This window comes from Porites lutea, chromosome 6 (genome assembly GCF_958299795.1).
Source record: "Porites lutea chromosome 6, jaPorLute2.1, whole genome shotgun sequence".
In the NCBI taxonomy this organism is placed as follows: domain Eukaryota; kingdom Metazoa; phylum Cnidaria; class Anthozoa; order Scleractinia; family Poritidae; genus Porites; species Porites lutea.
Genome location: NC_133206.1, coordinates 35,818,685 through 35,829,593, shown reverse-complemented (window position 1 = coordinate 35,829,593; position 10,909 = coordinate 35,818,685). Strand labels below are relative to the sequence as shown.

The following is a 10,909-nucleotide window of genomic DNA, read 5'->3' as shown; positions in this document are numbered from 1 at the left end:
TTTAGGCCTTCTACAGAAGTCATGGTTGCTTTTCTGGATTTCAAACGATGCAATTTTAAGGTTATTAAGTACCATATTTTTTTAAAGTTCATTTGTATGTTTTGTATTTAATAATAATAATAATAATAATAATAATAATAATAATAATAACAATAATAATAATGAAATAATGTTATATTTATGAATTTTACGTCTGTTTAGTATTCATTTTATTAATGAAAAATTATTCCTGGTTGAAATTGAAATGTAACTGAGACCTAATAATGGGAACCTCCATTGTAATAATAATGCATTGTAACCCATTAATTAGTTCCCAAGCCTTGAAAACGTTTTTTTTATTTTAAAAAAATGCCAAATTCAATTTACTAACAAAACAACGATTCTTGGTTTGACTAATTGTTTCAGGAATACATGTGGTAAAATTTTGGTTGCTGAGGTTATATGAATATTGCAAAAGCCTGCTACTTACTTAGAAGAAGAGAAATTAGATTGGAATTGAAGAGAGAGGACCACGCCCAAGTTCAGATAAGGTTAGGGTTCGGGTTACTTATATAGGCTGCAAAGTATTTTAAAATACCGTGAATGTTATCACTTGGAACTAAAAAAACACAAATAAGGGGAAGAAAAAGAGGAAGAAGCCAAAAGCACAAAGGACAGTTAAACTGACTAAGAAGGGGTCATTCTACTCGGGATACCCATCACTGTAAGACAAAGCCGTAAAAATAGAGAGGAAATAAAACGTAATGGATAGTAGCGAATAAAAACAAAACTTTTAAATAGGAAAAAAATACAGTAATGTATATACAGTAATGTAGTAGTACTTCATACGAACAAAGTTCCTTGGTAGTTGTAATAACAACTGCTAAGTTCTTTCTGAACTAATCTTGCCGTGTTTTGAGCCCTTCTTGACATTTTTCTCCAAAAATCATTTGCCTTCACTTTAATCTATAATCAAAACAAACACAACAAACTTTAACATCCGATCAAGAGTTAAAAGAAAAATGAGAACATGGCTAGACTTCGCCAGTCGTGCAACAGATAAAATCAATTGATAACATGATATGGGCTTGATATAGCGGGAAAATACCTCCTTGCTCTCCAAGGATAATGCTGTCGTCAAGCTCTCTTCGCCTCAAAATCCTGTGACGTAAATATGATAATAAAAGTTAAGGATGACTTGAGGATCAGTGGCATCAAATCGTTCAAATTGCTTTGTTTCGTGGGTTACGCAGCTCCTCAGCTGAGTTTGCCTTTCGATTTATTTTTTTTACAATAACTGTGCCATTTCCCGCGCGCTAATTCGTGGACACTTAAGTTCGATAAGAGTACAGGCCATGGAAAGTTGTTGTCGATTTGTTAAATTGCACGCTTTTTTTGTTTTATTCTGGGAGGGGTGAGGATCAGGGCTAGGGGTAGGGATAGAGAGATTTATCAGTGTAACTAGGAATATCTTTTCCTTTTCGTTTACCTATGTATTTTGCTACTACATTTTGCGGGGAAAAGGGGAGGCATTTACTATCTCAGTTCCAACAGGATGTAATAATCTTATTTTAGGCGAAAAATCTTGCCCCAAGAAAAAGTCCACCAGGAAGCTCATAATAGTCTTATCTAATCACCCTTTTCTTACCTAAGTGCCAAATACAAACTATCTGCGAACTTTAAACCCGTAATTTCATTGTTGTTGCTTCGATTAATGGACAAATTAGACGTGCCATTCTAATTCTTCATTTTTATTTCTTTCCTCGATAACGATTCATGTCATGATCGAAAGGTAAGTTTAAGCTGAACATTGTTCATGCATGAGGCTACTTGGCAGGTTAACACATATACTACTGCCATTATTGTTTTGGTACTCCTCGCACGAGATCTGTTTAAAAGACTGAGCTCTTTGCTTTTCCGATTTATCTCCGGTTCTCTGGGGACACGCTCCTGACATGATCCTAGCTTACATTGAGGGGCCTAGAAAATGCGTCTAACCTCCATCTATTCTTACTTTAAAGTATATTTTAAAGTGGTTAATCCATGAATTTAGTAAAAAAAATCCCTGTAGCATGGCTTTTGTTCAAAACAGGGAGATTTGGGGCCTGTTTACGTGGAGGTGGGGGACCCCAGGTAGGTGAAGAAAAACCGCTTAGGTGGAGTAACCCGCGTGTCCATATAATCTCTCATTTTAATTTGATCACGTTTGCATGTTGGGGTAACCCGCCACTTCTTACCTCACCCACCTGGGGTCCCCCACCTTTATGTAAAGAGGCCCTAAATCCGTAAGTGTGGTCCATAGAACGCTTGTTTATTTGACAGAAAGAAAAATCCATGCTTGTCATTCACATTCAGATAAGGAGTGCGATAGAACCTGTTACGAACAAAATAGAGGATATTCAGTAATTTGGGTAGGGTGGTATTGGGTGTGTCCAGATGATGTCACAATCTGTGACTGTTCATTCATTGTCGTTTTATTCTTAATTCTTCTCATAGAGCGGTTTTCATTTGAGTGTCGAAAAGTAATTGGTTTTGCACTTTCTACACGATGCGATTGGCTTAAAAGATTCGCGCCACCTTTTCATCCAATCAGAAGTAAAACCAAAGCCAATTGTGACGCGCTCGCATGCATTTTCCCGCGCTTTGCGTCAGCCACATGTAATTACTTCGAGTTTTGATTGGTTCAATGTATTGTCTGTGTCCTATGTGATTGGCCAGAGTAATTACTTTGGTTTTGGTTTTACGACACTCAAACGAAAACCACTCTAATGAAGGGAATATCTATTGGACTAACTTGACTTAGATTCGCAAAAATCTCACAGTCTGCACTGAGTACTTAGTTGGTAAACATGCTTCTACAGCTGGTGATATATACTTACTCTGTTAGTATGAGTGCAGCTAGCATGAGGGTCGCCATGACCAGAAAACAAAACCCATTCAGACCAACATGAACAAACAGCGGATAGATGGAGTTAAATAAGGCGGCTCCAAATAAGGTGCAAAGTGTTTCCAGAGTAGCAACAGCTGCAAATAACGCACCTATATACAGATAATATAAGGCGAAAGTGTTTCACATTCAAATCCGTGTCCTAAGAGGGGGCCCCTTCTATGTATAAAAGTTGTCCCGGGAAGAAGGGTCACTCGAGCTACCCTGGGCGAGGCAACGTATCATAGATGTCCCTACAACTAAACATGACGAACCGTTTACCTGAAAAACAAAATGTGGCTCGGCTAAAAGGATGACCAGCCTAGCGAGGTCATTTTTTTTCGATGTTAAATAAGTCATATACATGTAAACACTTTGGCTCGTCCAGCCGGTCAACTCGGTCGAGGTGGGATAAACAGAGCATGCGCGGGCGCTGTTTCAGGTAATCATACTTAAACGTTGTACAATCTAGAATTTCTCATATAAACGCTTGCTAAAGAATTGGCCGGGATGGTGATCCTTCTACGCGGGGAATGTTTTCTGCGTATAACCAGGGTCTAAAACCATTGCTTATGACTTTTATTATAAATGTATCGCTAATGACCGTACTTAATGAAATACTAATGACTGTAGTGAATGTACATATCTTGCGAGAAAGTTCTCCTGGTGAGACTTCCACCCCTACTCCCCAGACCCTCCCATGCAACATAAAAATAAAGTTGCACAAGTGTGTAGTATATTACTTTTAGCGTCTCTTGATTATTTATCGTTTGTAACCTCCTATTTTGTTACAACATTTTCAGGCCATTAATAGTTAAGGTAAAAAACATCGGTTCACTCAGACGTCCCAAAGGGCATGCTCGCTGTGGTCTTTTTTAGCATATGTATAAACGTTTAGCGCTAAATAAATATATTTATCTTTTGCCTTGTTTCCAATATATGCGCCTCACCTTTGCCCGTCCCCCCTCCCCGCCCCACACCTGGTACAGGAGGGTGTCCCCTCTCCCCTACCACAAAAAACGGAAACATTTAAAAAAGCGCTTACCCTGTTCATCTGAATTCACCATTTTGGACATCATAGCTCTGATGATGGGAGTCGGGATGCCACCAAGACATGCTGCTAAAGGAACTATAAAATTACAAGCATTACTACGCTTCTTGGATTATTAATAGAGCAGAGGATCATTTTTGTAAAAAAAACATTTTTTAGTGAAATTTTTTTGTTTGACTGTTTTACTGGCACAAAACTATAAATTTGCCGGGTTAAGTCTAGCATGAGCAATATGCGGGATTATTGGAAATCAACAGGCGGGTAACTTTTGTACTCTTAATAGTTGCCGAAGAACAAATTCACAGAAATTGCAAATCGTAACATCGAAAGAAAGAAAAAGTACTATGAGAAAATCTAACCAAAGAGGTTCATTGGAATGGTAACACCAAAGAACAACTGCATCCATGAATTTGAAAGTTAGCATGACGATCATAAATTTGTCATAAATGAATTGGTTTAGGAGTGAATTCAATAATCAAATTGAAAATTGAAAAGCAACTACGATGTCGGCTTAAACTTACCAATAAATAAGTGAGTTTTTGTTTTAGCAAATGCCATCATGACCAACGAGCAAATGACGGAAATGATTCCTGCCTGCATAAGAGCTACTTCTGATAAAACAATTCTCAAAAACTTGAGTCCCAATACTGCTCCAACGGCTTGAACGAAAAAACTTGTTGCTAGGTAGTAGCCAATCAAAATCGAGTTACAACATAATGGCCGATCTATAGCATACAATACAATAACACTGCCAAAGCCGATTGAAGACACAATCATGAGACCAGATGCAAGCATTAATAAGCACATGCGCCATCTTAGCTGCCCAGATCGAGGGTTTGTAAAAATATGAATAATGACCCGGATGTGTTGGAAACTGAAAACTTTGACGGTGGAATTTTCCATTAAATGTTTTGCTCTTGATTCTGGAAGTTTTAAAACAACGTAGACCAAAGCAAAGCTGTGTAGAGAAAGTATTATAATGTAGGGGGCTGTATAGCCTGTTTTGTGTATTAACCAACCACTACTCAAATGACTTAGCATGCCACTAATAAAAGCAGTTGCTTCTAAGATTCCTAGGCGAAAAGCACGCTGGGATTCCTCCGTGATATCTGCTATATATGAAAACATAGACAACACCATTGTGGGAAAAAAGCCACAAATACCATTGATAAATCCCGCTAAAAGCAGCATTTCAATAGGGAGGTTGAAGTTAATAACCCACAGTATAATTGCGGATTCTATTGCACTACCAACTATAGGGAGCCCCATGACTCTTCGTCTCCCTGCTCGGTCGGACCAGGCCCCTAAGAATAATGCGACAAGAAGAGACGGAGCGCTGGCAGAGAATACCATTCCCAACTGCATAAACGACGCTTCAGATTGAACCTCTTTTTGTATTTTTAATGTTTCTTCTTTTTTCGGGATAGGAATGGAATCGCAGTTACTTAAACTTGCAGTAGTGTTGTAGACAACGCCTTTACTCTCAGCTACTCTTTTGTGAATGTATTGTTGAATTACTGGAACATGAAGGATGATTCCAAACGCGTAACAGAATATAACTGGTTCGACCGTAATTTTGCGGAAGCTTGATTCTTCCTTTTCAACTGGCGCTTTAGAATCACTCTCCGTCATTATTCTTGAAAATCTCAGGAGAAACTGCCTCAGCGTAGGTGTAGTGTTCCTTTACTGGTCTAAAACCACATTACCCGGACCGCATTAAAGTTTTCTCAAGTCTTCAGATTTGTTGTTGACTGTATCCAAACCTACATGTCAGAGAGATCATAAAACATTTTAGAACCTACTTTCTCGGATCAAACAAGATCCACTGGGCCTTTGATTTTTTAAAGGATTTACGAAATACATCAACATCTATGTTTGTTTTTCTTTTAAAGGCATATTATGAAACTAACTTATCGCTGTTCCAAAATTTTAACCAGCAGACTCTACGACCAATGTGTCACTAATAAAAACCTCTTCTATGTTCGAAAATTAAAAGATTCGAGGAAGATAACATGGAACGAAACTCGGTTACCAAATACCAACTTACATTAGCAAATGTACGATAGGATATCAGTTGAGATGGCTTTTTATTGTGAAGGGGGATATGTTTGCTATGTTTGCTCAGTGTCCATGGGTTACCCCCTCATCATGTTTGACCGGCCCGTTGAAGCGGTTTCAGTTCGCTTTAGATAAAACGTAACTATTGTTAGTCACTGTCTTTACCTGATCCTGCCGCGCCTGGCTTGTCTCAAATCCCCACCTTCACCACAGACCTAAATACAGCCGTAAGAAATAATGTACTACACGATCTTCGATGGCTGACTTTTGTTTGTTTAAACTTTCCACCCGCTTTCATACATGCCATTTTGTCAATTGAAAGAGACATTTACGGGTACCAGCGAAATCTAGCTTCCTCCGACCCGTGGCGGCAACTGGTCGACTCCAGGCCTTTTTTAAACAGCTTCGTAGCACCCCAAATGTTAACAGAACAGTGACTGACGTTTTGCCTGATAATCACCTTCAGCCATAGTTACTATGTTATATCTCCTTAGCTGTCTATTGGCTTGCTTGTTCATAAAAGTCGCGACCATTGTTATGGACCATGAAGATTCTAAAAGTTAATGGAGGGTTTCGATTCTCTTTTGAACATATTAACAACGCAGTGAGTCTTTCGCGAAGGTCGTTAATCCGCGCTCGGATCCGGCAACCGTCGGCAACTCTTAGCATTTGCGGAACAAAGTCGTGTGACGTTACCGTATTTATTCGATTAAACGCCGCCCTCGAACAAACACCGCAGATGGAAGCAAAATTACCAGTAAACAGCGCCCTCGAATAAACGCAGCACCTAATCGGAAGAATACGGCGTTTACTGAAGTATAATAAGAAAAACCTCGGTACAACTTGGTAATTTACCTCATCCAGAAATTTAACGATTCTATCAGTCAGGAATATAAGAGAGACATTGGAACCTTTAAATTACGTTTACGATAACTGTTGTCAGTGATTTTTAAAAAAGTGATTTCGAAATAAACGTCGCCCTTGAATAAACGCCGCATTGGAAACGCTTAAAATTTAATAAACGCCAGGCGTTTCATCGAATAAATACGGTAATTGTCAGGTAACTGATGTAGTTGTTCGCAAGCAGACTCAGGAAGCCCTTCGCTCCGTGCGTCGTTTTAAACCCTGAGGCTAATCCGGAGCCATATTCTGACCAAAAACGGAAAATTAAATGGTCCATCTCGCGGTTCTTCGGCACAATAATAAAGTTAGAAATTGGTATGATTTATTTCATATAATGAACGGTTGATTGACCCCAATATGAACTTTACATTGCCGGGACGCAAAAATAGCGACAATCAGTGGTGTATTAGTGCTATTTAAAATCAGTATACCTTAGTAAGTGACGAGTAGCCACGTGACAAAATCAAGACAGGTTAACAAAATTTTAAAGTGCACTCTGCTCGTAAAGGGGATAAAATGTAAAACAGTGTAACTTTTCACTTGCTAAGTTTTTTAGTAGTGGTTGTTCAAACGCCAAACTAAATGAAAATTTTGGCCACAAAATGAATGAAAGGACGCGGTCCTGCACAATAGTTCATTCGTTAGGTGCGGCACATAAAACGTGCAGCGCTTCAATCAAAGCTGTTCTAGAGATTAAAATCTGCGCTGCAGAGGGCGGAAAGAACCCTATCCTGATTTATCCGAGGTATTAGCCATAAAGTATAAGACAGGGAACAACTCAGAATGCCACCAAAAAAAGAAAATAATGATTACAAATTGAAATCAAAACTGGTAATTTGCACATTACATAAAGAAGACAAAAGACCCTACCATCAACCCTGTCACGTGACTAGCTGAGCAATAATGATTTCTTCCGTTGCTCTAAATGAAACAAATACGAACAAAAACCGCTCTTATTACTTTTGCTACAATGGAGGATCAAACGAATAACGAAGTCATCGAAGCTGTGGAGAAAGGACTGAAGAAAATGGAAAATGAAGGAGTCTTGAACGGGAGTGATTTTACCAAGCCATGGAGATCAAGTGATGTGATATTTCTGGTCGAGGAACAAAGGTTTTATGTTCATCGCTGGGTCCTCGCAATGTTGTCCCCCGTTTTTGAAAAAATGTTTACTTCGAACTTCTCAGAGAGGAAGGAAACTGAAATCTCATTTCCAAACAAAGCGAGCGAGGAATTCAAAGAAATTTTAGTGATGGTTTATTCGTGTGCAGAGTCGCCAGCAGTGACAAACGGCAATTGCTTCTTCTTACTTAAACTCGCTCACGAATATCAAATCGACTGTGCTATTCGTAAGTGTGAACACTTTCTTTGGAACGCTTCATATTCTGTGGTTGCTGGTTGTTTACACATCAAAGATCTTTTTCCATTTTTTAAAATGAAGCAGTTTAAAGACGAAAAAGAACAAATTCTGTCTTTGTTAATTGTTGGTCAGGAGTACCAGCTAGAAAGAGTTGTAGCGGCTTGTGTACACTTGGCCAGCTACTTCACTTTGAAAGCACTAAAGCAGGATTATGTGGAATTATGTGATCTTATCACTAAAGAAAATTACTGTAGGATACTCGAAAGAATGATCGAACGCTTGGAAGATAGTTTTTTTGTTTTCTGAAAAAGTAAGACCTATTTTTCAATTCTTGTAACATTCCAGTGACTTCAATAGGAGGAAAGTTTGTTTTTCGTCGTAGTCACATTGAGGAGAATGTTTCTAATTGGAGAACGGAACGGTCATCTAACCCTAACCCTTCACATTGAAGTGGCCGGATATCTGGCAGCTTGGGGCGGTCACAGGTTGCCCACGCCCTAGAACGGTTCATTCAGTAAAGAAGCGCAATTATTTAAACTGCCTAGAATGGGTCTGTTCAGTCCAAGACAGTCGAAGCTTAATACAAGAATAAACATTTTATTTTTTTGTCCTTGTATTTTCGTTTCCCATGAACTAGCAATAAACTTCCATGCAAGTCCCAATTTTAATTAAAGTTCTGTCAGAATAATGTATATAGTGTAAATATCGCGATAAGAATTTTAATTTTTTTAATCTTTAAATTTTAATTTCAATTTTTAAATAAGAATTTTTAAGTTGTATTTTTATATATTTGTTTTCTATTATTTCTATTATTTCGGTTTGAAATATTCAGTTGTAAAGCGCCATGAGCCTACGGATATGGTGCTATAGAAATCCTTATTATTACTATTATTATTATTATTATTATTATTGTTTACCAACTGTTACAAGATCCTGGACAACCCGTTATGAACTGGTTAGTGATGAGAAAGAGCAAGCTCTCCTCGTGAACTTACTGCAGTTACTCGATCTTGCAAGTCCTCAGTTTTTGTTAGTCACACTACAAATTAAAGATAGATACAGTTAGAGGAGGCCATACACTTCCTTAAGGTTGGTCTCCACTGTCGCGAAATTTTTCTTGCATACGCGCGTTCATTTTACGCACGTAAATAAAACAGCGGCTATGTCAGAAATCCTGAATGAAAGGTCGCGCGTAAACGTGAAAGTTGAGCGGGGTTCAACTTTTACGTTTACGCGCAACCTTTCATTACCTCTATTTCATTTGCGCACTTAAATTTTACGCGCGTACGCATGTAAAAATTACGCTGTAGTAGACATTCACGATTACATAGTAATTTACGCAGGATGTTCGGATTGGTCAAGGCCTAACCGAGAAGGCTTCTGTTCATTTAACGGTTGGTATGGTGCATGCAAGTTGTTTTCTGCTGATTGACGCAGCCTGTGTTTACAGTCCACGGAGCTATGACAATACTAAGAACAGCAGTAAAAACCTTCGTCTTGACAACCCGGTCACCGTGTTAGGACTGATCGGAATTCAAGATAATGGATAAGAGTACACAAAAGTGTTCCAAAGTCACTGACGTTAATTAAAAAGCAGAACTTTTTTTTGTATGCAGTTTTCAATGGAATCAAACCACTATGGGATGAAGCCGCGTTTCCAAAGAATTGTGTGGATAGCATGCTATTTCACTGTTTTTATGATTGTTAAAACTGCGTATCAAAATATTTCGAAAACGCTCTCAAAGAATTTGTTGAATACATACTCCCTTAAGCGATTTCTTCAAAAAACTCCTGGTACAGAGAAACACGTAGATAAAAGAAAAGCGCAATGGCGTCATTACGTTTACATGGCGACTCTGATTGCAATAAAACCCAGATCATAAGAAATTTCCATCATTATATAATACAGTTGTGGTAACCTTTTTCCCATATCTTTACTCACGCCGACGTAGTTAATGCTCAAACGTGGGAGGTGTCCCCCCCAAGAAAATCCAGTCGAACCACCTTAAACTGTAGATTTAGGAATATTTTTATCCCCTACTAATTTTTCATCTGTTCGGATTTCCTAGCTGAAAGTCTAGTTATCCGAAGATTACAGGGATCAAAACTTACCTTTTCGAAAATTTCAGCCAGAAAAAGGCTCCCGAAAATTCTAGGTGACCTTTTTAAGTTAAAAATCCGTCAAAAATGGGTAACTATACCATTGTTTAGATGTTCGAAAATCCTAGGGGAGGCAGGCAAGCAAGAAATCTTACAACAAATGTTCTGAAAATTCTAGATCTCAAATCGTCTTCCGAACAGATATTTTCCGAAAATTGACGTTGGGTGCCCCCGTCTATTCGTGCTTCAACTTTCACAAATGTGTGTGGTTCACCTCCATTTGCAGGCGGGGGATTTGTGCAAGTGCGAAAACGCTGTTGAGTTCCATTGTTAAAAGTCACGTTGCACTGCGACCAACGGCTCAAGGGGAAAAAACTCCATCAACTAAAAAAAGGAAAGAAAAAGTTATACCTTCCAACTCAAACGCTTTTGCGCATAGACGAAAACGTGTCATGTTCCATGGAAAAACACTTCCTAACTGCCTTTGGCGACTAAGACTCGCTCGCAAGTTATCAAGTCGTGTACCTTGTAA

General features: G+C 38.6%; 2 protein-coding genes across 2 annotated transcripts; one reads left to right on the top strand and one right to left on the bottom strand.

Annotated features, from left to right (window-relative positions):
* Positions 1-807: 807 nt before the first annotated feature.
* On the bottom strand, positions 808-5,686 carry LOC140942283 (proton-coupled folate transporter-like). The gene is made up of 5 exons (XM_073391243.1): positions 4,478-5,686; positions 3,951-4,034; positions 2,859-3,018; positions 1,088-1,140; positions 808-945 (listed from the first exon to the last, which is right to left on the bottom strand). Exons 1-5 carry the CDS (start codon positions 5,586-5,588, stop codon positions 941-943), a joined length of 1,413 nt encoding a protein of 470 aa, XP_073247344.1. The 5' UTR covers positions 5,589-5,686; the 3' UTR covers positions 808-940.
* A 2,201-nt stretch (positions 5,687-7,887) lies between these two features.
* Positions 7,888-8,583, top strand: LOC140942232 (BTB and MATH domain-containing protein 15-like). The gene has a single exon (XM_073391195.1). It carries the CDS (start codon positions 7,888-7,890, stop codon positions 8,581-8,583), a length of 696 nt encoding a protein of 231 aa, XP_073247296.1.
* Positions 8,584-10,909: the final 2,326 nt, after the last annotated feature.

Bases quoted from the DNA above. Each gene is read 5' to 3' on its own strand.
- LOC140942283 (XM_073391243.1), bottom strand. From the start codon at position 5,588: ATGACGGAGAGTGATTCTAAAGCGCCAGTTGAAAAGGAAGAATCAAGC. The intron at 4,035-4,477 runs GTAAGTTTAAGC...GTAATTTTATAG, and splicing joins AAAAACTCACTTATTTATTG to TTCCTTTAGCAGCATGTCTT. The intron at 3,019-3,950 runs GTAAGCGCTTTT...ATCTGTATATAG, and splicing joins GGTGAATTCAGATGAACAGG to GTGCGTTATTTGCAGCTGTT.
- LOC140942232 (XM_073391195.1), top strand. From the start codon at position 7,888: ATGGAGGATCAAACGAATAACGAAGTCATCGAAGCTGTGGAGAAAGGA.